At 36.1% G+C, this 26,081-nt stretch overlaps 1 protein-coding gene across 1 annotated transcript; it reads left to right on the top strand.

The window, feature by feature from the left end:
• Positions 1-372: 372 nt before the first annotated feature.
• On the top strand, positions 373-19,997 carry LOC127418017 (E3 ubiquitin-protein transferase RMND5B-like). Its single transcript, XM_051658326.1, has 10 exons — positions 373-458; positions 2,897-3,070; positions 3,431-3,573; positions 5,338-5,475; positions 5,617-5,717; positions 12,244-12,410; positions 13,338-13,503; positions 13,765-13,867; positions 16,121-16,275; positions 18,948-19,997. The coding sequence occupies exons 2-10, from the start codon at positions 2,932-2,934 to the stop codon at positions 19,009-19,011; spliced, it is 1,176 nt and encodes a 391-aa protein (XP_051514286.1). The 5' UTR covers positions 373-458; positions 2,897-2,931; the 3' UTR covers positions 19,012-19,997.
• The last annotated feature ends 6,084 nt before the right edge of the window (positions 19,998-26,081 follow it).

Raw genomic sequence — 26,081 nt, 5'->3', positions numbered from 1 at the left:
TTTTGATACCCTATGTATAAAATCATAAGCACTCACATGAGATGAAGACTCCAGTCCTATCAGTAACCTTATTAAAACAGTTTCATTCTACATGGAGAGGGTCCCCTCATGGAGGCTGCCATGTTAGGATCACATGACCAGCTGAATACTGTTATTGGACACTTTTACTCATGGCTGACTGTCAAATAGTGAATTTCTACAATGGCTCGGTAACTTAAAAACTATTGATGTTGCAGCCATGCCCCCAGGTGTCGGTGTAAGTTCAAGACGACATGCATACAACATGACTGAGCTCACCTTTCATTCTTACAGTGCTATGTTGACCCGAACTCTGCGAGTAAAAGTGTGTACACCTCCAGGCCGCAGGTGGCAGTAGAACACTAATCACTTCGTCGCTCCAGTAGAACCGAGACTGTATCGCTTCAGGAACGTCTGCTGGAAAAGTGCTGTCAAAACAGGCAAGAACATTATGTATTATTTCATTTTCGCTTTTGATTTAGCCTTCTAAAACTGATTTGAGCGCAGTCCTAGACTGGCACGCCGTTATTGTCATCGTGAGTGTCAACACACAGGTTTAAATGGAGGAGTTTTAGAGGCGTATAGCTCTATAAATATTGTTCCGGTAATGCTAACAGGCTAACTGGTTGTTTTGATTATTTGACTTCTCGATGTCAGTGATTTTTACAGACTTATTTTACATAAACACTACATGTCATTTCATTGGCTCACTCAAACAGTTGAAGTAAACAGAGAATGATGTCTGTTGGTTAGTTTAGTTCATAATCGTACATGTTTGCTCTGTTTAGCCAGCAGTCACTGACCCTGCCAGATGCATTTCATGGATTTGTATTAAACTGAGACATTGATACTAGTGTATACGTTTCATTTAGAGGTTTTTATGATTGAAAGTATGTATTTTTTTTTTAAAGTAGGTAGTTGGGTACTGAACATTTCAATGTTAGTACACTATTTACTATCATGAAAACAGGCCTGTCACCCTAAACTCTTAGTAGGACGCTTTGGATAACACCTGTAACTGATTTCTTGGTTTTAAAAAGTAAATAAATGATCGATCTTCCATGTCTAAAATCTAGAAACATTAATATTAGAATGCATGTACACATGTACAGTCTGGGAAGGCTTGATTTAATCAGTACTCACTCATGCGAACATGTTGTCAGTGGTCAGTTAAGACCATACAAATGTGAAGAGTCACAGGAGACTGACAATGGCATGATGTAACATTAGCCACTTATTTGAATACGTCTAGACAGCATTTCAGTGACCAGAACATTACAATCTAAAAACACAATTAAACTAGTATTTGGCTGTAATTTTATTCATTTTGATCAGTGTGTCACGATTGACCTAATATAGGTTACTTAAGCAAACACGCTCTCCATAGTATGTTAAACACCTTTGAAGGAACAGTTCAGCCAAAAATGAAATTCTCTCATCATTTACTCACCTCATGCCATTCCAGATGTGTATGACTGACTTTCTTCTGCAGAACACAAATGAAGATTTTTAGGAGAATATTTCAGCTCTGTAGCTCCATACAATGCAAGTGAATGGTGATCAGAACTTTGAAGCTCTAAAAAGCACATAAAGGCAGTAAAGAAGTAATCCATACGACTCCAGTGTTCAGAAGTGATATGATAGGGTGTGTGTGAGAAACAGATCAAGTCCTTTTTTTTTTTACTATAAATCTCCACCTTTGACCAGCCGCAACCAGTAGGTGGTGATATGCACGAAGAATATGAATCGCCAAAAAAAAAAAAAATGTGGAAGTAAAAGTGGAGATTGATAGTAAAAAATGGCTTAAATATTGATCTGTTTCTCACTCACACCTCTCACATATTCTGAAGATATGGATTTAAAAACTGGTGTCATATGGATTACTTTTATGCTGCATTTATGTGGATTTCTGGAGCTTAAAAGTTCTGGTCACTATTCGCATTGTATGGAGCTACAGAGCTGAAATATTCTTCTAAAAATCTTCATTTGTGTTCAGCAGAAGAAAGTAAGTCATATACATCTGGGATGGGATGAGGGTGAGTAAATCATGAGAGAATTTTCATTTTTGGGTAAACTTAACTATCCCTTTAACACATCCCTTCTGGTGTCAGAAAATATATGAACATCTTTGTGTGCCAATTTTTACAGTAGAAGCATTAAATTACTGATTTTGTTTTATTTATTTATTTTAATATTTTGTAACCAACTAAAGAAAAGTTTTAATTGTTAATGTAAAATCTGTCATTGGTTTTATGTTTATAATATTATAGACCTTATTCACGCTAGCGCCATCTTTGATTTTTAATGGGAATGACAACGAGGCTGTGAGGGATAGACTTGCCATCTCTTCAATGGCACGAACGGTATAAAGCTGTATAAAGCTCCTAGACCACATCTGATTTTCCACAACTCATGTTGTCTGGAGTTCTTTGTATACTGAATGTTCTTGGACAGATATTTTATCAATGTTTTGTCCATGGAATGATCCAAAAACACGTTAAACTGCAGTACAGCCCATTGAAGAGACTGTAAGTCTATCCTTCACAACCTTGTTGTCATTCCCATTAAAAATCAAAGATGGCGCTAGCGTCAATATATTAAAGGGCCCACCCAATTTATCTGCCAACCCAGAGACCCCCTAATATAAAAATGCTACAGTTAAAAAAATATATCTAAGAACAAATAATCAGCAATCGGAAATACATGTTTACAAATATAGAATACTTTTTGTTTTGCTTACAATTTCTGTTTTATAAATTAGTCAATGGACCCCAGGTTGAAAATCCTGCATACATTATAATAACAGGTATCCTAGGTGTAATCTATATATAACCTTTTAGAAATCAGATGCTGAGGTGTGTTTGCTGTTGTGTTGCAGAACATTGTGTGTAAGAAGCAGTAACGGCTGTGCTGATGGAGCAGTGTGCGTGTGTGGAGCGTGAGCTGGAGAAGGTGCTACACAGGTTTGTCATGTATGGACACCAGTCGGAGGAACGGCTGGACGAACTCCTCAGGAATGTCTGTGAACTGCGGAGCCGACTGGTCGCCTACGGTGAGCTCAGAAACCAGCCAGTTTCTTGATAGTGTGATTCAGATGTGAACAATTGTATGAAACCAGGCTTGGGTGCAAAATAATGACACTCAAGTCTCAAGAGGAAGACGAAGGTAACCAGGTGCTTTTTCAGCTTTGAAAAAAGCCTATACTTAAGATGCCTGCATAAATAATAGCCTTCAGTCCAAGCAAACCTGCATATAGATTAAGAACCTCATTTAGCTGCATAACCTCTAGCCCACACATCAAGTTTGTTGATGGTTACATAAGCCTCACAGAGATGAGTCACTGTAGCATATGCCTATTTAAATCATAAGTCATGGAGTTGATACATTTTATCATACCCTGTTTCTCCTCTAGGTGTGCAAGATGCAGATTTGTCAGTGCTCCATCAAACAATGGCCCAGTGCTGCAAGGAAATTAAAGAGACAGTGCAGATGCTGGCCTCCAGGCATAAGGACATCCACGGCAGTGTGTCGAAAGTGGGCAAAGCTATCGACCGAGTAAGCTTTAGCATTAAGTACATCTCAAGAAAGTACAGGTGCATCTCAATAAATTAGAATGTCGTGGAAAAGTTCATTTATTTCAGTATTTCAACTCAAATTGTGAAACTCGTGTATTAAATAAATTCAATGCACACAGACTGAAGTAGTTTAAGTCTTTGGTTCTTTTAATTGTGATGATTTTGGCTCACATTTAACAAAAACCCACCAATTCACTATCTCAAAAAATTAGAATACATCATAAGACCAATAAAAAAAACATTTTTAGTGAATTGTTGGCCTTCTGGAAAGTATGTTCATTTACTGTATATGTACTCAATACTTGGTAGGGGCTCCTTTTGCTTAAATTACTGCCTCAATTTGGCGTGGCATGGAGGTGATCAGTTTGTGGCACTGCTGAGGTGGTATGGAAGCCCAGGTTTCTTTGACAGTGGCCTTCAGCTCATCTGCATTTTTTGGTCTCTTGTTTCTCATTTTCCTCTTGACAATACCCCATAGATTCTCTATGGGGTTCAGGTCTGGTGAGTTTGCTGGCCAGTCAAGCACACCAACACCATGGTCATTTAACCAACTTTTGGTGCTTTTGGCAGTGTGGGCAGGTGCCAAATCCTGCTGGAAAATGAAATCAGCATCTTTAAAAAGCTGGTCAGCAGAAGGAAGCATGAAGTGCTCCAAAATTTCTTGGTAAATGGGTGCAGTGACTTTTGGTTTTCATCGACCAACACCAGCAGATGACATTGCAACCCAAATCATCACAGACTGTGGAAACTTAACACTGGACTTCAAGCAACTTGGGCTATGAGCTTCTCCACCCTTCCTCCAGACTCTAGGACCTTGGTTTCCAAATGAAATACAAAACTTGCTCTCATCTGAAAAGAGGACTTTGGAACACTGGGCAACAGTCCAGTTCTTCTTCTCCTTAGCCCAGGTAAGACGCCCCTGACGTTGTCTGTGGTTCAGGAGTGGCTTAAAAAGAGGAATACGACAACTGTAGCCAAATTTCTTGACATGTCTGTGTGTGGTGGCTCTTGATGCCTTGACCCCAGCCTCAGTCCATTCCTTGTGAAGTTCACCCAAATTCTTGAATCGATTTTGCTTGACAATCATAAGGCTGCGGTTCTCTCGGTTGGTTGTGCATCTTTTTCTTCCACACTTTTTCCTTCCACAACTCAACTTTCTGTTAACATGCTTGGATACAGCACTCTGTGAACAGCCAGCTTCTTTGGCAATGAATGTTTGTGGCTTACCCTCCTTGTGAAGGGTGTCAATGATTGTCTTCTGGACAACTGTCAGATCAGCAGTCTTCCCCATGATTGTGTAGCCTAGTGAACCAAACTGAGAGACCATTTTGAAGGCTCAGGAAACCTTTGCAGGTGTTTTGAGTTGATTAGCTGATTGGCATGTCACCATATTCTAATTTTTTGAGATAGTGAATTGGTGGGTTTTTGTTAAATGTGAGCCAAAATCATCACAATTAAAAGAACCAAAGACTTAAACTACTTCAGTCTGTGTGCATTGAATTTATTTAATACACGAGTTTCACAATTTGAGTTGAATTACTGAAATAAATGAACTTTTCCATGACATTCTAATTTATTGAGATGCACCTGTATTAGACACATGCTCTTAAAATGGTGTGGTGGTGCTCAATGCGGGTGGCTAGGGTTGGGAATTGCAAACCGTTTCTTGTTCTGAATCATTTGGCAACATTTGTTTATCTGTGGTTAAATATGTTTCTTTTAAATGCTGCGTTCTTTTTTGCAGAACTTTGATGCGGAGGTGAGTGCAGTTGTTGCTGATAATGTTTGGGAGTCTGCAGAGAGGCAGAAATACCTCAGTGAAACCATCGTAGAACACCTGTACAGACAAGGCATGCTGAGTGTTGCGGAAGACCTCTGTCAGGTAGAGCCTTGGGATGATACTGTAAAAAAATATGTATGATATGAGCTATCTCTTAGATTTTTAACCCGCAGCATGTACATTTCTTGACAGTGTTGAACACAGCACTAACATCGATGTGTTGTTTTTAATCTGACTTCACAGGAATCTGGTGTAGTAATTGACATGAGCATGAAACAGCCATTTCTGGAGCTCAATCGTATTTTAGAAGCTTTAAGAACACAAGATCTCAGACCAGCACTAGAGTAAGCTTTTCTCCCCTTTACACTTTTATTTATTTCTTCTGTCCCATGTATTTATTAGGGATGTGCGAGACTAGTCGACTAAACTGTTCTGATGCTGCTAGTCGACACTGGAATTACTGTTCAGTTAATATTTCCCCCCATTAAACTGTTCAACATTTTTACACATTTACATTTGGCTTTATATTTTTACAGAGGCTGCACTTAAAGTACTGTCTTATTAATGTTACACATTTTAAATATAATTAATAATACAAATATTATGTTAAAAGAGGATATCTGGAGCAGATACAAAGTTTAATTTCACCTCAGGCTGCGCGTGCTTCTTCCCTCTCTCACTTGCGGCGCACACAGGAAAATGTCCTCTCGCTAGACGAGAAATTTCAGCAAAGTAGCTGTGAAATCACTTCGGTGGTGGTGGTGCGGGAAGCAGATTTTCGAAACGTTGACTTGAAAGTCGCTATGGATATTTTCAGATTTTAGTCTTCTTTAAATCTGTGCGTGCTTGTAAGTTATTTTCCCGCTGAGCAGGCTATCTTTTATTCTCTGTGTACGTCATGTTTAGAAAACATTAGGTTTGTTGTTGGCTACATCACAGGCCTATTTTTATCTATCCTAAAGCTATATTTTTTATTTATTTTTTTACATTGCAACTGTTATTTGTTAACGTTCTTTACCAAACAGCTGTCATATTAGATCAGTGGTTAATGCATGACTGCACGATGTGAAATGCACATTTTTTTCTCTCTCATAGATTTACCATAGCAAATTCGCCTTAAATTTTTTATATATATATATATATATATATATATATATATATATATATATACATATACAGTACTGTGCAAAAGTTTTAGGCACATAAGATGTTTCACAAAAACATTTGTCTTAAGATGGTTATTTATATCTTCAGCTTTAGTGTGTCAATAGGAAATATAAATGTTAGACTTCCAAACATTACTTTTGCAAATACAAATGATTAGAATAGAAGAACAGGGAGCCCTGCAACAGATGTCATGGCCCCCACAGAGTCCCTCACTGAACATCGTGTCAGTCTGAGATTACATAAAGAGACAATTGAGACAGCCTAAATATATAGAAGAACTGTGGTGAATTCTCCAAGAAGCTTGGAACATCCTATCTGCCAACAACCAAGAAAAGCTCCAGGTGTACATAGGAGAATTGGGGCTGTTTTAAAGGCAAAAGTGGTCACACCGAATATTGATTTAGCTTTTGTATGTTTTCTGGACTTTGTATGACATTAAGTGATAAATGAAAACTATTTATTTCATTATTTTTGAAGACATCCTCACTATGCAACATTTTTCACAAGTGCCTAAAACTTTTGCACAGTACTTTGTGTGTGTGTATATATATATATATATATATATATATATATATATATGTGTATGTGTGTGTGTGTGTGTATATATATACACATACATATACATATACATACATATATATATATATATATATATATATATATATATATGTATGTATATGTATATATATATATATGTATGTGTATATATATACACACACACACACACATACACATATATATATATATATATATATATATACACACACACACATACACACATATATATATATATATATATATATATATATATATATATATATATATATATATATACACACACACACACACACATACACATATATATATATATATATATATATATACACACACACACACATATATTTATGTGTATGTATGTACAGTTGTGGCCAAAAATATTGGCACCCTTGATAAATATGAGCAAAGAAGGCTGTGAAAAAAAATCTGCATCATTTATCCTTTTGATCTTTCATTAAAAAATATCACAAAAATCTAACCTTTAATTGAAGTAAAACAATTGAAATGGGAAATATCTCATTATTAAATATTTTTCTCCAAAACGCATTGGCCATAATTATTGGCACCCTTTTATTCAATACTTTTTGCAACCTCTCTTTGCCAAGATAACAGCTCTGAGTCTCCTCTTATAATGCCTAATGAGGTTGGATAACACCTGGCAAGGGATCTGAGACCATTCCTCCATACAGAATTTTTTCAGATCCTTCAAATTCAGAGGTCCATGTTGGTGGACTCTCCACTTCAGTTCACCCCACAAATGTTCTAGGGGGTTCAGGTCAGGGGACTGGGATGGCCATGGCAGAACCTTGATTTTGTGGTCAGTGAACCATTTTTGTGTTGATTTTGATGTTTGTTTTGGATCATTGTCCTGCTGGAAGATCCAATCAGGGCTCATTGTAAGCTTTCTGGCAGAGGCAGCCAGGTTTTGATTTTTTTTATCTGTTGGTATTTGAAAGTCTGTGATGCCATGTATCTGAACAAGATGTCCAGGACCTCTGGTAGAAAAACAGCCCCACAATGTTAAAGATCCATCACCACATTTAGCTGTGGGCATTGGGTACTACTTCATCTCTGTGTGTGCGCCAAACCCATCTCTGGTGTTTGCTGCCAAAAAGCACTTTTTTTTGTTTCACCTGACCATAGAACCTGGTCCCATTTGAAGTTCCAGTAGTGTCTGGCAAACTGAAGACGCATGAGATTGTTGTTGGATTAGAGCAGAGGCTTTTTTCTTGAAACCCTCCCAAACAACTTGTGGTGATGTAGGTGATGTCTGATATATTTTTTTAAACTTTCTGACCCCAAGACCCAACTAATTTCTGCAATTCTCCAGCTGTGATCGTTGGAGATTCTTTGGCCACTTGAACCATCCTCCTCACTGTGTGTGGAGACAATACAGACACATGTCCTTTTCCAGGCCGATTCTTTAGATCTTCAGTTGATTGGAACTTGTTACTTACTGCACTGATGTTGGAAATGGGCATTTTCAATGCTTTGGCTATTTTCTTATAGCCACTTCCCATTTTGTGAAGCTCAACAACCTTTTGCCACATATCAGAACTATATTCTTTAGTCTAACCCAATGTGATTGATGATTAAGGGAATTTGGCCTGTGTGTTACCTCATATTCATACCCCTGTGAAACAGGAAATCATGGCTGAACAATTTCATGTTCCCTGTCAACAGGTGCACTAAAAAATGTAAAATATGAATGGGAATATCCTTCAGATATATTTTACTCATAAGAATTTCTAGGGGTGCCAATAATTGTGGCCAACGTGTTTTGGAGAAAAATATTTATTTAATAATGAGATATTTCCCCTCTTTCAGTTGTTTTACTTCAATTAAATGTTAGATTTTTGTGATTTTCTTTTTTTTTTTTTTTAATGAAAGATCAAAAGGATAAATGATGCAATCCAAAGTGCACTTGAACAGCGGTGAAACACTTTCTTATGATGCGTTACATTCATACGAGCAGACAGAGAAGTAAGTTTGAAGTAAGTTTGGAGCAGAAGAAATAGAAATAAACCTTGTGTAAATTGTCTGCTTTATGCTAAGCTAAAATTCTGTTTCTAGTCATTTTACATGCACATGTTACCAGGCACGATCATTTTTTTATATATATTTATTTTTGTTGGATCATAATTTCTTTTTTTCTAGTAAGACCTTTGATATTAGGGCAAAAATTTTATTCTTGATCATTTTTGTATTGTTTTCCTGTAAAAATATCTAAAAATCCTTAAAACAAGATCAATTTGATTTATCTTGTTTTATAAACAACACTGCATAAGATATTTAGGTTTTTCAGAGAATGTATTTTTAACATGTGTATTTTGTCTTACTGTACTGGCAGAGTTTTTAGAGTCAAAACAAGTGAAAAAATCTACCAGTGCTGAAGAAGTAATCCAAAGTATTTAGAATACGTTACTGACCTTGAGTAATCTAACAGAATACATTTCAAATTACATTTTACAGCATGTGTTCTGTAATCTGTAATGGAATACATTTCAAAAGTAACCCTCCCAACCCTGTATATATATATATATATATATATATATATATATATATCACTTCTAGAGGTTAAATAAAAACAATCACTGACACCTTTTGGGGATTTTCTGTATCTAAATCTTTCATCATTGACAATATTAATCCATACTTTTATCCTCACTTCAATGCATGTTTTATTTTGATAATCAAGTGTTTCAAATTGTAGGAAAGGGCATGAAAAGAAAAATAGGGCTATCTTGAAACATCCCCGTCAGCAAATCGTGCTACAACTTCATATCTTGTGAATCATAATACACATTATTCCTCATTAAACCACATCTGGTGAAATAAATTTTTATGCAAAACCCTTCATCTGGTGAATATATAGGCTATAAAAGCTTCATTTGGTAAATACTTTAAAATAGAGCAAAATAGCCAACCATGACACAAGCCCGGATCAGTCTGATTCTTAAAAAGGACAAAGATCCAAGCGAGTGTAAGAGTTGTTGTCCAATCTTCCTGATCCAGCTAGATGTAAAAATTTTGTCAAAAATTTTGGCTAACGGACTAAGTAAAGTTATGACATCTCTTATACATATAGATCAGGAGGGGTTTATTTGGGGCCGCAGCTCTTCAGATAACATCAGGCGTCTCATCAATATCATGTGGTCAGTGGCGAATGATCAATCTCCGGTTGCTGCCATCTCACTTGACGCCGAAAAGGTCTTTGTTATGGTAGAATGGGATTATCTTTTTAAGATTTTAGAAAATGTATGGGTTTGGGAGTACATTTATTGATTGGATTAAGTTACTTTATAAACACCCTGTAGCAGCGGTACAAACAAATGGATTAATTTCAGATTATTTTAATCTGGACAGGGGCACCCGGCTGGGTTGCCCTCTTTCCCCATTATTGTTCTGTCTTGCCCTGGAACCATTAGCAGCCGCGATAAGAAGGGAGGATGATTTTCCAGGGGTGCTGGCGGGAGGTGTGGCGCATAGCTTCTGCTTTACGCAGATGATATTTTATTATTTGTCTCTGAACCTGCTAGATCTATGCCTTGCCTCCACAGAATTATTAACTCTTTTTCCAAATTCTCAATTGGGTCCAAAGTCAATTGGTCTAAATCCGAAGCTTTGGCTTTGACAGCATACTGCCCGGTAACAGCTTTCCAGCCGGGCGGCTTCCAGTGGCCCAAACAAGGCATTAAGTATTTGGGGATTTTATTCCCAGCAAAATTATGTGATTTAGTCAGAGTTAATTTTGACCCTTTAATAAAAAGATTTTCGAGTGATGTGGCAGGTGGGCTTCATTACATTTATCGATGATTTGGAAGTTTAATGTTATTAAAATGAATTGTATTCCAAAATTCAACTACCTGCTACAGGCTCTCCCTGTAGATGTCCCCCTCTCTTATTTCAAACAATTTGATAGCATAGCGAAGTCATTTGGAATGGTAAGCGTCCCAGATTGCATTTCAATAAGTTACATAGGACTACCCAAGAATTTGTTTTATTACTATGCGTTCAGTCTCAGACATTTGGCTCATTGGTCGCTTCCACCTGAGAGAGCCCCTCCCTGGTTTGCTATTGAACAGGAAGTTCTTGCCTCTATTTCACCATTGCAAAGCCTTTCTATCAAACTAATCGGAGAAGTTAAGTCACACCCCATTATTTCGCATTTACACTCGGTATGGACAAAAGTGTCCAGAATGTTTAAATCGGACATTTATTTAAATGTTACCTCGAGCATATGGCAGAACCCAAATTTGTTTATCAGTAAGTCCCCTTTCTGCTGGTCGGAGTGGTTTGGGAGGGGGTTTACTACACTTGGTGATCTAAATGAGAGTGGAGTGTTGAGATCATTTGAAAATCTGGTTCAACATTTTGGGATCCCCAGATCTCAGTTTTATAGGTATTTACAACTGCACCACCTGCTTTGTACTGTCTTTGGGAGTAGCACACCACCCCTAAAGCAGCAGATACTCTGGGAGAGGTAATTACTGCTTTTGGAAAAGGTCATGAGGCATCAGTGTATTACTCCCTGCTAATTCAGAGTCTGGGGGACGGAGCTTTAACCTCTCTTAAGAGAGTATGGGAGAAAGTTTAAATGTTGTTTTTATATATATATATATGTTTTGTATCTCCTTGTTATTGTATGATTTAAAAAATGTTAATTACAAAACAAATTGAGCAAAATAAGAGTCTCCAGTGTGTTTTGGGCTTGTTTATAGTTAAAGTCCCATCTTATGCACCAACATTTTTTTTTTCCTTCTGGTTATTATTGGAATTTTGGTTGAACAATAAACTGCATTTGGGATTTTATTTATTTTGGACTCTTGTTTCCTCTGTGTCCGTCATAGTAAGGAAAGAACAATCTTTTTTTTTTTTTTTTTTACTTTCTATAAATTAACTTCAAAAACGACTGGCCGGTTAATCGGTTATCAGCCTTTTCCACCACCTTAGTTATTGGTATCGGCAAAATCGGTCAACCTGTAGTATTTATGGAATATTTTTATTGTCTGAGTAGTTAAATTACCCTGGATTCTTTGAGCACACTATCAGTGAGTTGGATATGGTATGACTTATAATTTGTGTCTTGTTGTATGTTTAAGATCAGTAGATTTAATCATTTGTTTTGTTTGATTGTTGTGGTAGGTGGGCGGTGACAAACCGTCAGCGGCTCCTGGATCTGAACAGCACCCTCGAGTTTAAGCTGCACAGACTTTATTTCATCAGCCTGCTCAACGGGGGCATCGGCAAACAGCAGGAAGCTTTACAGTACGCACGGCATTTCCAGCCGTTTGCCTCGCAGCATCAGAGAGGTGAGAATGAAGAGACAAATTGCTGTCAGCATTCTCATGATCTTTATTGGTTCAATCTTGAACTGGTGTAAATTGCCTCTTGAGTAGGGTTAGGAATCAAGAACCGGGTCTTATAAAGAAAAACTAATTGTGGAACCAACTGATTTCCAGGGCATTTGGTTCTGTTGGTACTTGAATGGTATTTTTCCAATGATGCAGACAGAACACCATACCAAAATATTGACAAAGTTCCTGCATTGCTGAATCTACAGAGATATTTAAGCTGAGATGTGAGTTCACAGTCTGAATTCAAGGTTATGAGTGGGACTGTGTGACACAAAATAATACAAAGACAGTACATAGACAACATATTTCTATTGTGCTCCCTGAGCAATGAAGTGTAGTCTCATTTGCAAGCAAATGACTCTTATAAGTCGTTCTTTTCAATGATTTGTTCAAAATCGCTCACAGATTGGTCTAAAACGGCTCACTCACTCACTCACATGGTACTTCAAAAAAAATATGAAACCAAAAAATAATGTTGTGTTTGTTTAGCATTTTTTGTTTATATACAGTACAAACAAAACAGAGTGTATGATACAGTATAGTTAGCAATATTTATTGGTACTGCCTAAAAAATTTACTAAAATAACCATTAATGCAATCGCTAAGTAACCAGAATCGTTTAGTTTTGTTAAATTCCTTGAAATTCCCATCCCTACTCTTGAACCACAGGAAGGCTTTGTTTTTGTAAGCATATGGGTGGAACCACCATTGTTAGCTTTGTTGTTAAATGCTGTTTGTTGCTGTGCTACCAACAAAATCCTGCCAATTAAAGCGATTATGTTGTTCATTTTACAGCACTAGATGGATTGACACCTGATGACTCACTGTTAGGGATGAAGTCTGAGATGATATCTTAAATGTGTTTACGTTTGTGTTCTCTAGATATTCAGATCTTAATGGGTAGTTTGGTGTACCTTCGTCACGGGATCGAGAACTCGCCATACCGCAGTCTGCTGGAGACAGATCAGTGGGCAGAGATCTGTAACATCTTTACACGGGACGCTTGCGCGCTGCTTGGACTCTCTGTAGAATCCCCACTCAGTGTCAGGTCAGAAATGATATCCATGTCAGACAAAAAAAATTTATTCCGATTTTATAGAGCACGGTATTTTACAGGGTCTCATGATTGCATGTTTCACCCCAAAGTCAAAAGGAGTAAAATAAGAAATAATTAAGAGTATTGTAAGACCATTAAGTTTTTTGTATTGTGACATTATTTTTTTGACACTTATTAGATGGTTTTTGGAGCATGAACATGATTTTTTTTATTTTTTTTATTTCAAATCTTTAAAAAATAATTCTCCATCAGTTTTGCATCCGGCTGTATGGCGCTGCCTGTGCTTATGAACATCAAACAGGTTATTGAACAGAGACAGTGCAGTGGAGTCTGGACACATAAGGATGAACTGCCAGTAAGTGCCTCTGTCTCTCAACTGCTCTCTCTCTCTCTCTCTCTCTCTCTTTATCCATCTAACCCTTTTCATGTTCTTGGTCCACCTCTCTCCTCTTTCATTCTGCTGTTTTGTCTTGTATGTGTCATTCCCATTAAAGGGTTAGTTCACCCAAAAATGAAGATTCTCTCATCATTTACTCATCCTCATCCCATCCCAGATGTGTATGACTTTCTTTCTTCTGCAGAACACAAATGAAGATTTTTAGAAGAATATTTCAGCTCTGTAGGTCAACACAGTGCAAGTGAATGGTGATCAAAACTTTGAAGCTCCAAAAAACATAAAGGCAGCATAAAAGTAATCCAGACGACTCCAGTGGTTAAATCCATGTCTTCAGAAGTGATATGATAGGTGTGGATGAGAAACAGATCAACATATTAGTAATGTTTTACTATAAATCTCCATCTTTCATTTTAACATTCTTCTTTTGTTTTTGGCGAGATGCATTTTTCGTGCATATCGCCACCTACTGGGAAGGGAGGAGTATTTATAGTAAAAAAGGACAAAAACAAATGAAAAAATATTGATCTGTTTCTCATCATAATTCCTATCATAACATTTCTGAAGATATGGATTAAACCACTGGAGTCAGATTATTTTTTTACTGCCTTTATGTGCTTTTTTTTAGCTTCAAAGTTCTGGTCACCATTCACTTGCATTGTATGGACCTACAGAGCTGAGATATTCTTCTAAAAATCTTAATTTGTGTTCTTCAGAAGAAAGTCATACACATCTGGGATGGCATTAGAGTGAGAAATTTTGTTTTTGGGTGAACTATTCGTTTAATACTTCATAACATTTTTAGGCATTATGAACACTTAAACCAGGGTTCGTACAAGGTTCTTGAAGTACTTGAATTTGGCTTTTTCAAATTTAAGTCCTGGAAAACCCTTGAAAATAGCAATTTTTACCAAAAGGTGCTTAAAAAGCTCTTGAATTATAGAAAATCTTAAAATACGTTGCTTAAATCATTTAATAAATGAAATGTATTTATTTATTTTCTGAAAAACATGATGACAGACCACTAAACCACTGCTGAAGCAGCGCATAGATGGCGCTGTCACGTGACACCTGTTACTTTTGGCAGCGCTGTTCAGAATGGGCCAATCACAATCAAGTGTTACTGGAGGATTTAAAAAATATATATTTTATAGATACTGCTGTTGCAGATTTAACAAGTATGAATCCTTGCAAGTATCAGTTTTAATTACAATTTAATCTCCAGAGTAAAAAAAATAGTATGAGATTTAAAACGTTTTGAATGATTTGAATGCAGATCAATGGAGGATTCAGTTTTGTGAGCCATCTAGCGCCCCGTTGTGTAAAGAAGGCTTTGTGTCTCACAAAATAGGTTATTTCTGACAACATTTGGGTCAGTATCAAAATATGTTGACAAACATGTCCATTGGCTTTTTTAGTCAGGAAAATGCTTTCAAATAGCGGAATAAATAAAGAAATAAATATATATATATATAATTTATTTATTTATTTATTTTTTTGCTATTTGAAAGCATTTTCCTGACTAAAAAAGTGTGCAAAACAAAATTATTATAAATTATTTAAATAATTTAAAAAGAGTGTTTGATTTCATGGCATTGGTGTTATCAATGTTAAAACCTTTTTTTATTTTTTTAATGTAAAAAAAAAAAAAAATGTATGCAAAAAGTTGTGGAAAATAATTAAGGTCAAAGTTCAGAGGCTGCTTAAATATGCATATAGTGATTTTTCCCAGCATGTTAAAAAGTTATTCACATTTTAACTAGTATTTTCACACAAAAATATTTGGTGTTGTACCCTATTTAACCCTAAACATGTGGTGTTGTAACCCATTTAACCTTCGTTAGTGTTAACTTAGTGTTAACTTGCTTCGTTCATGAAACAAAATTAAATAATAAAAGAAAGAACAACAGCCAAGTTGTCCTTTATGAATAAAAATGAATGTCAACATGTTACAAAATGTTTACCCTCAGCGTTTATAGGCAAAAACTGAACTAAATGCAACATTTCAATATTTTGTAAGTTGGAAAGTCAACATTTTTTGAGAATGACCCATTTGCAATTTGGGTCAGTTCCTCACATAAATCTGACTTCTTAGGATGTCAGTTCATTTCTATCAGTTCATTTCTGTTTGTTTTAATAGTAATGTAATGTCATTTCAAGGAGATTAACATTTTAATGGATCTGTTCACTTATGCTCCGTGTGTGTGTGTTTAGATTGAAATAGACCTGGGGAAGAAGTGCTGGTATCACTCAGTGTTTGCCTGCCCTATCCTGAGGCAGCAGACGTCAGAGAGTAATCCACCCATGAAGCTCATCTGTGGGCATGTCATATCCAGAGATGCGCTTAACAAACTCACCAATGCTGGAAAGTAAGACTTAATGATTCACTTAAAAATCAATGAAGTTATAAATGACATAAATCGGATTGTGATTATCTGTTAATAAAATATGGATGAGTGAAAAATCTTTAGTTCAAAAGAAGGTTTCAAGAAATTTTCAGGGACCAACACAAGCTCTATCGCTGTCAGTTACCATAGAAAATACTTTCAACTTATTGAAACGCTTAAACTATAATACACATAAAATGGAAGACTATGAGGCAGAACATTTCACTTGAGAAAACCTTAAAGGAATATTCCGGGTTCAATACAAGTTAAGCTTAATCAACAGCGTTTGTGGCATAATGTTGAATACAACAAAAATTCATTTTCTTTAAAAAAAAGCAAACATCGAGATTACAGTGAGGCACTTACAATGGAAATGAATGTAGGTACCATGCAAAGCATGTAGGTAACTTGAGTAGGGCTGCAACAACTAATCGATAAAATTGATTATTATAGATAATGGAATTTCATTATTGATTAGATGGATATATGCCACGAGCACGGAGAAGCTCTGTCGGTGAAGTCACTTTACAGCCCAGTGAAAATGTGTTGAATGATGAAACTCATTTGAAAGACAATGGAGACAAGCTGAAGCAGAAAAAACACGACCCGAGCTGTTCAGCGCACGAGAGCACTTTGTAAACACTTCAAAATAATCATAATAAACATACAGTTTCATGTGCAGCGATTGGTGCATCAGGTGCTTTGAAAGAGTGATTGTGCCGTTTGATGCACTTAAGAGTTGTTTCTCTCCAGCACATGACTTACATTTTACTGCTATTTTCTGTTTTATAATGTATACATGTTATGAATTCAAAATTAGGCTCGTATTTCCACGTATTTTGCAAAACTGCTTGTTTTTACCTCATGCGAGTCTCCGTTAAGCTTAACTGAGCAAACAAGCACGCGCATCCACATCAATCAAACCGATCGCAGTGGAGAAAGGGAGCACAGTCACTTTGATTAAACATGCAACATCATACCGCGCTTTCAGTTTCAATGTAATCAACTGTGCATCTTTCACTGATGTCACACTGATGTCTCAGAGGTCAAAGTGTGCGGTTTAAAGTGTTTTAGATTGTTTCTCATCATGTGAGCGTATGTAATACAGTGAGCACCGGAATGAGACTTTTCAGCGCGAGAGTGAATCTGCACTGATTGTACTATATTAAACTGTATATAATGCTGAATATAATGTATAATGATGCCGAGGGTCCTGATATTTGATCATCCTGATAATGCCAAATATAATGTCCGATTCCACTGGTAAATTTATACAATGGCAAACATTATTTTACTGGATAAACACACATATTTCTGAAAAGAATTGTTTAGAAAATTTCATTAGCGACAATACCATTTTAAAACCTACAATATTCATTTGAAATACTTAAAATGTATGTAATCAGTGACAGTGTACAAGCATATGTATCTAACATAATTATGAATTTTTCAGCTTGGCAGAATTATTAATATTTCTATTCTGGGGTCACTATTGCCCTCTGCTGGGCTGATCTTTTGTTTTTGTTTTTTGTCCCAATCCATCCCCGATGGATCATTTGACTCTTTAATGAACAGTACTTTTTGTTCTACAAAGTTGTACAAGTAATGAAAGGAACTGTTTTGCATATGTACTGAAAGTAATAAAAAAATAAAGAGTATAGAATCATAAATTCAGTTATGTAAATTGAACCAAATCCTAATTACCTTTATCATTTCTGTTTTTAAAAATAATAATGTTTTAATAAAATACAGGAATAAAATACATTTTTTATCCGATTAATTGATTAATCGAAGAAATAATCGAAGATTAATCGATTATCAAAATAATAGTTAGTTGCAGCCATAAACTTGAGTTTTATAAAAATGCAAAACCGTAAAAACAGCAGCAGGCCAGTTGTCCTACCACAAAAAAGAAAAATTTTACAAAGACAATTTTACCGCTCATAACACCTATTAAACCCTCCAGATTGCCGTGTCCCGTAGATTTCCAAAGTGCATTACGGTAAATGCAATCTTTGTTTGCTTTTACAGTATGTCACAGATGCTGATAGAGCTTAACTTTTTTTAAACCCGGAACATTCCTTTAATCTCTATCTGGAAAGCTGACCCCAGACCTGATGGCTGATGGTTATCTACAGAGGTTAACAGTGCAATCTGCAGTACTAAAGCTAAAGTTAAAATACTCGCTGTTTTAACAGTATAGCCACAAGCTGAAAACAATGTGTGTTAACATGATTTTGGTGTGATACAATCACTTACTAACCTTTTCTGTTTAAAGTTATAGCCAATTTTGCAACTTCGTTGCCATGATGACATAACAGTGTAAACCCTAAAACAAGCAACGATTTAAACAACTTCACCGTTTAAAGAATGCACACGTTTTAACAGAAGAATTAATGTAAGTGCTTATAAGCTTCACATTTCTGTCTTTTAAACCTTCCAATAATTTGCCCTATTCACGTCCATTGTAAGCGTCTCACCGTAACATTGATTTTTGAAGAACAGGAGGGACGAATTGAAATTAATGAATCAACATTATGCCACAAATGCTGTCGGTTGAGCTTAACTTGTATTGAACACGGAATATTCCTTCAAACCAGTTTTCGTGTAACATTACTGCTCCTTAATAAAAATGTCCTAAAATTTATTCTCAGGCTTAAATGTCCTTACTGTCCAATGGAGCAGAATCCTTCAGATGCCAAACAGATCTTCTTCTGATGTTGTTTTCGGGGCATATCCGAATGAAGTGTTGAAGGCCCCTTGGAGCCGCAGATAAAATGATCCTCATTTCTAGGCATGACGGGCCTTCTGTTGCAGCTTCCCCCCTGCACAGACCACCTTCCTCTCCAAAGCTTTTAGTTTACAGAGGCCGGTGGTCACGGCTACATACCTGTAGTGAGTAAGTGTACCTACCGAGGAAAAGATCTCGCCGGATCATTCATTTGTTAACACAGCCTAGTATACACAGGCTTTTATGAGTATGTACTGTATGTGTGTGTGCGTTTTGCTCCGCTCCATTTATTTTAATTGCAGATTATTTTTAAGTTTCCAAGGCATAACGCCTCTCCTTTGTTTCTTTGTGACTTTTTATTAAACGAATGGGCGTAATGCCTCCGTGTGGGTGACTTCTTGCCAGAATATTGCCACCGTTTCTTCTTACAAGATACCATATAAATAAACAAATGGGGACTTTTTGCACGTGTACATGATAGAAATGGCTTTTCAGTATGTACATAACAATGACAGAATAAAGATGAGTATTGGTGGAGGGGTTGCTGTTGTTGTTAAAGACTGGTGCCTGTTTTCAACAGGATGTTGATTGTAACAGAATGACGTCTCTCTCTCTTGCCAATGTAATAAAGGCTGTTATTGGACTTGATTAGTGCATCAGTGTGAATATTCATTGGAGATCTAACGTGGTCTCGTTCCTTGCTTCAGTCTAATGTCAAAAGTAACCTCCAAGCTGTGTGTCTTGCTATGTGGATTTAAAATCTAATGAATATACTGCAGTGATTTTGTGATGGTAGAGTATACTTTTCCATTAGAACTGCATATGTTGTAATGTATTTAAACACACATGCACACACAAACTACTGCCTCACTCAGCTTAAATCAACAAAGAAGACAGCGTCTGAAGACAGTGGGGCTACACGCGAAACATGGAGCAATCGATCCCTCGCCGGCGTAGCATTCTGTAACTGTGCCACCACAGGCTGTGACTTTTTATGTTCCCCATGTAGAGGAGAGTTTTCAGGTGTTTCCAAAATCCACGAACTCAGTCTGTTTTTATTACAACGTGAAGGGAGCGTATGGAACAATATTTTAACCCTCAGGATATACATGAAATACTCCCTGGCTTTAACACAATGCTAGTTGTTCTGCTTTAGGAATCAAAATCTGGAAATGTGCATGCTGAAGCGGAAAGTGTAGTTTGAAATCGCCACCTCCCAGAAGCTTCTCTGGCAGATGTAATCCTAACTGAAGACCCAGAGGCCTATTAGAAGAGAAGAGAAAACCTTACCAGTGCTCTTTGACATTCTCTGAGGATGAGAATGTACCAGCAAACCTACGTTCTTCAGTGGAATATAAAGTTGTTGTTTTTTTTCTGATGAAGGTAAAGGCAGACCTCTCTTGTTTGAGGTCTTCAAGAGGTGCTGCAGGTTGTAAAAATGTGTGTTGGAGTACTTAAAGGAATAGTTCACCAACAAATCAAAATTCTCTCATGATTTACTCACCTTCATGCCATCCCAGATGTGTATGAATTTCTTTCTTCTGAAGAACACAAATGAAGATTTTTAGAAGAATATTTCAGCTCTGTAGGTTCATACAATGCAAGTGAATGGTGATCAGACCTTTGAAGCTCCAAAAAAGCACATAAAGTCAGCATACAAGCAATCCGTAAGACTTCAGTGGTTTAATCCATATCTTATGAAGTGATATGATAGGAGTTGATGAAAAACAGATCAATATTTAAGTCACTATAAATTCTCCTCCCTGCCCAGTAGGTAAACAAAAGAAGATTGTGGAAGTAAAAGTGGAGACTGAGAGTAAAAATGGACTTAAATATTGTTCTGTTTCTCACCCACACCTATCATATCTCTTTAGAAGACATGGATTAAACCACTGGTGTTTTATAGATTAATTTTATTCTGCATTTATGTGCTTTTTGGAGCTTCAAAGTTTTGGTCACCATTCACTTGCATTGTATGGAGCTACAGAGCTGAAATATTCTTCCAAAAATCTTTGTGTTCAGCAGAAGAAGAAATTCATACACATCTGGGATGGCATGAGGTGAGTAAATCATGAGAGAATTTTAATTTTTGCGTGGATTATTTATTTAATGTGTGGCCGCTGACATGTAATAAACTTTGTATTTTAGTTTTTTCTTTAGACTCATTTATTACCTCCCTAAAATTTGTGAGCTCAAACCAATTCTTTGTGTTATAGCCTGAGTTACAGAAAGTGCTTCTTTTTTTGTTGTTAGTGGCATTCAGTGATTGGATAATGACTCTGCTTTCTGATTTACAACTGCAAGGCAACTATTGTTAATATTTATCTTCTAACAGTACAGTATGTTTATTATACTTGCATCTAAATAATAAAAAGATTTATACTCGACTTTTGTTATATTCAGTTTTCTTTCTTTCTTTAAAATAAGTGCATTTATTTTAAAAATAAATTTTTAAAATGTAAAAAAAAAACTGCATATAAAACCTGTGAAAACAGGAAGCAAGAACATGTTTACATGAGCTGTTGACCCGTTACCCCCACAAGAGGGAAACCTTAGTTCAGTAAGAAATCTGGAAGGTCATCACACCAAACTGTCATGGTGGCTAGAAGTCTGTAGGCAGGTGCAGACTGGGACTTAAAAGTGGCCCTGGACTTTCTGGCCCAGAGCGGCACACCAAACCCAGCTCACAACACAACACACCACACCAAAACACACAGGCTCATTGATTAGATTTTCCGGCTCAACTTAAAGTTTTTGTGTTGAAAACAAATGTCTAATGACTGCTAGTCATAAAAATGGGCCCCACAGTGCAAACATTTTCATAACTTTAAAACATATAAAACCACTGTAAATGTGATGAGTGGATTTTTTAAGAGAAAGCACTAAAATAAGTACTTTATAGATCAGACAAATAACATGTCTGTAAACTTTTTTCCCAACATACAGATGTGAGGTTTAAATGTACATGAAAGTACAAGGGAAAGTGTGTATTTTAGGTACTGTGACAAGTCAGCATTTCTTTAAAGTTTTTAAATATCTTAATCACCTTTCAACATTTTTTCTAGAAGTGCAAATAAACTATTGTCTTAGTTAAGTATAATAATAATATATTATATATGTATATATAGCTATACAAGATCATAAAATATTGTTTAAAATAGTTAGATGAAAATCAATTAAAACAAAATTGGCCAGAATATGTACATATATAAATATAAACAAATATAAATAAATGTAAAAAAATAAATAAAACTTAAAGATATTTTGCAGATTATTTGCTCATATTTTCACTCTATGTGAGTTTGTTGCATCTTTATATCGGTAGTGTTTTAATTCCTTCCCCAGATTATTCTTGAGAAAAAGAGAAAAGCCCAATGCTTTAACAAGTGTTGTTTCTGCTTTCCTTTAAACAAAGTAAGCCTCAGAGACTCAAACTGCCACAAAGTAATACTTTTCATGACTTATTTTCTGCATTTTTATCAGGCGTGAGCATTATTCAGCAAGCCGCACTGCAACTCCCACTAATGCTATTCAGTATGAATAAATTATGCAAATGACTATGTACTGCTCATAGTTTTACTGTTTGCAAATTTTATATATACTGTTGTTATTGTATTTGTTGTAACTTGCAGTTATTTGTCATTTTGTGATTATTCAGAGCTCATCTTATACTTGTATAATATATGTTGTCTTTGGTTGTCACCATTATTTTAATTTGTATGTCAAATAATGAGGTCCACTCTAGGTACATAACTATTGTGCTTATATGGAAATGTGCCACTATGTGAATGTAATTTCAAGATAAAAGTCATTTCTGTTTTTCAAATAAAAGCCATTGTGTTTACCTTACAAAGTTTATTGAATATTCACTTTGTAATGGGGTCCGCGCGGGCATGTTGGAGCCCAGGGTGGCTGCCTATATCGCCTGTAGGATGGGCTGGTACTTGCGCAGCAGCGGGCCAGCCCAAATTGTCCAGCGGCCCACCTGGAAAACGCCCGGTGCTCCCGGCGGCCAGTTCGCCCCTGTCTGTTGGTAAAGTTTGGACACACTATTCATTCTTTATTATTACTATTTTCCACATTTTAAAATAATAATAAAGTTATAAAAACTATCAAAAAGTTTACTCTCTGGTCAAACTTATCTATGGAGGACTGTGAGGACTTGTGTGCCGTATTATTAAATAAATCTTTCATTAAAATCATCAATATACTGTATATACATTTCTTTCAACAAAGTAATGACATGAAATGTGTCAATAATAAATCTGTCAATAAATAAATCATGAAGTTGTCTACACACACACATAGATGTGTCAATAAATATATTAATAAATCAAAGTTCTAGGAAAGCATTTTATGTTTTTTGACACATTTCACATTCGACACATTGACAGTGTTTCATGATTTATTTACTGTATATTGATGCTTTTAATGACATCTTAAAATAGTTTTTCTTTATTTTTTAGAAATTTATACCTATGCACTTCTTTTTCTACAAATATATGTAGATGAACTTAATTTGTCTTAAAAACTAATTTCAAGTATAAACCTCAAGGGATCTTAAGGATGATAAGTAACAAACATTCAGTCCAATGTTCCTAAACATTTGTAAGGATTAAAATACATATATATATATATATATATATATTCACTGCGTGCCCAATTATTAGGCAAATTGTATTCCTCAGAATTAATTTTATTGTTGAACAAACACAATGCTCTCAGTCAATCCAAAATGTCATTGAACCTCAAACCTTAATGTTTAACAAAGAAAAAGTGAGTTTTGGTTTTCTCAGGGGAATATATAAGTGTGCACAATTATTAGGCAACTATATTACAAAAATAATTTCTCCCAACTCAATTGTTTATTCTCAATTTTTTGAGTAAGCGCAACAAATAAGTAACACAAAATGACAATTAAATAACATTTTTGGCCTTTCAAAAATATTCAGTGACCAATATAGCCATCCTTCTTTTCAATAACTGCCATGAGCCTTCCATCCATGGAGTCTGTCAGTTTCTTGATCTGTTCACGATCAACTTTCACTGAAGCAGCAACTACAGCCTCCCAAATGCTGTTCAAAGAGGTGTATTGTTTTCCCTCCCTGTAAATCTCATGTTTGAGAAGGGCCCACAAGTTCTCAATAGGATTTAAGTCAGGTGAGGAAGGGGGCCAAGTCGTTATTTGGGCAACTTTGAGGCCCTTGCTGGCTAGCCAAGCAGTGGAGTACTTGGATGCATGTGATGGAACATTGTCCAGCATAAAAATCATGGCCTTCTTGAATGCTGAGGATTTCTTCCTGTACCACTGCTTGAAGAAAGTACTTTCCAGAAATTAGCAGTAGGTTTGGGAGTTGAGTTTCAGTCCATCTTCAACTCGAAAAGGTCCAACTACCTCATCCTTAATGATAGCAGCCCATACCAGTACCCCTCCTCCAACTTGCTGGTGCCATAATCGAAGTGGTGCCCTGTGTCCATTAGAGATCCAGCCACGGGCCCATCCATCTGATCCATCAAGAGTCACTCTCATTTCCTCTGTCCATAAAACCTTTCAAAAATCTGTCTTCAGGTATTTCTTTGCCCAATCTTGACGCTTCAACTTGTGAATCTTATTCAGTGGTGGTCGTGTTTCAGCCTTCTTGACCTTGGCCATGTCTCTGAGCACTTGACCTTGTACTTCTGGACACTCCAGATAGGTTGCAGTTCTGGAATATGGTGGCACTGGAGGATAATGGGTTCCTGGTAGCTTCATATTTAATTCTTCTCAAGTCTTTTGCAGTTAATTTGCGCCTTTTCTTCTCCATGCGTTTTTTGTGCCCCAGTTGACTATTCGCAACAAAATGTTTGATTGTCCGGTGGTCACGCCTCAATAGTTCAGCTATTTCAAGAGTGTTGCATCTGTCTGAAAGGCATTTTGAAATTTTTTACGTTTCAGTGCCAGTTAAATCTCTTTTTTTGGCCAATTTTACCTGAGGTAATGAAGCTGCCTAATAATTATGCACACCTTGATATAAGGTGTTAGTCACTTTCGCCACACCCTCCCTCATTACACAAATATATATACCTGAAAATGATTGAATCCAATAAGCATTCAAGATTATATGGTTTGGAGTTGGAAAATTTGCATGGAAATAATAAGATCAGAATACTCACTTGCCTAATAATTGGGCACACGGTATATATATATATATATATAGTAATAATATATATATATATAGTAATAATAATAATAATAATAATATATATATATATATATATATATATATATATATATATATATATATATTATTACTATTAAAACTTTTTAAAGTGGCATTTAAAGCAATAAAGGCTCTCGGCAATCTTTCAAAAGTCTTGGAAATGGTGAGAACAATATTAAGCAAAGCTGCTGATTCTTCGTATTAAGGATCCCTTGACAAACACCTCCTCATGTGCAGTTACAGACACGTTCTTATATTAAGCCATTGAGCATGTCCAGGGAAACACCTTTTTCTTGTGCAAACTGAGGCCCTCCTATGTTTCCATTTTAAGTTAGATGACCTCTGACCCTGCATTCTCATGAAGTGATAAAAAAAAATGCATGACTGCATAGATACTGAACTCTATAGGATATTTTTTTTTTTCATTCAGAAAACAAGTACCACCTTTTCTGTCAATATATAATAAAGAAACAGAAAACCTCGTTCACTCAAGGATCAGTTATCTGAAAGAAGTTTTTCAAACAAGTTAGGAATCTAACTCGATGGCCCTGTTGCTTTTCTCAAAGTACCAGTGAACTTTGTGAAAGCCCTTTGCTTTTCTTAAAGGACCAATTTAAGTCTCTATACAGAGACAGAATAGACTCCTTATTGTCCTCATGACAATGGCCCATTCTGATCCATCAAGCACAAAATTCCTCTCAATAGATCCAGATCTGATGTGCAGGTGTGCAGGGGCTCTGTGAAGTTACATTCTTCCCCTGAGAAACGAACTTATAATACGCATCAGTTATAGGAGTCCAGACCAATGAAAACTTTTATCAAGGTTATAAATAAGGTTAGACTTTTATTAAGGGTAA

Source organism: Myxocyprinus asiaticus, chromosome 27 (genome assembly GCF_019703515.2).
Source record: "Myxocyprinus asiaticus isolate MX2 ecotype Aquarium Trade chromosome 27, UBuf_Myxa_2, whole genome shotgun sequence".
Taxonomy (NCBI): Eukaryota; Metazoa; Chordata; class Actinopteri; order Cypriniformes; family Catostomidae; genus Myxocyprinus; species Myxocyprinus asiaticus.
This window is presented reverse-complemented; position numbering and strand designations above follow the sequence as displayed.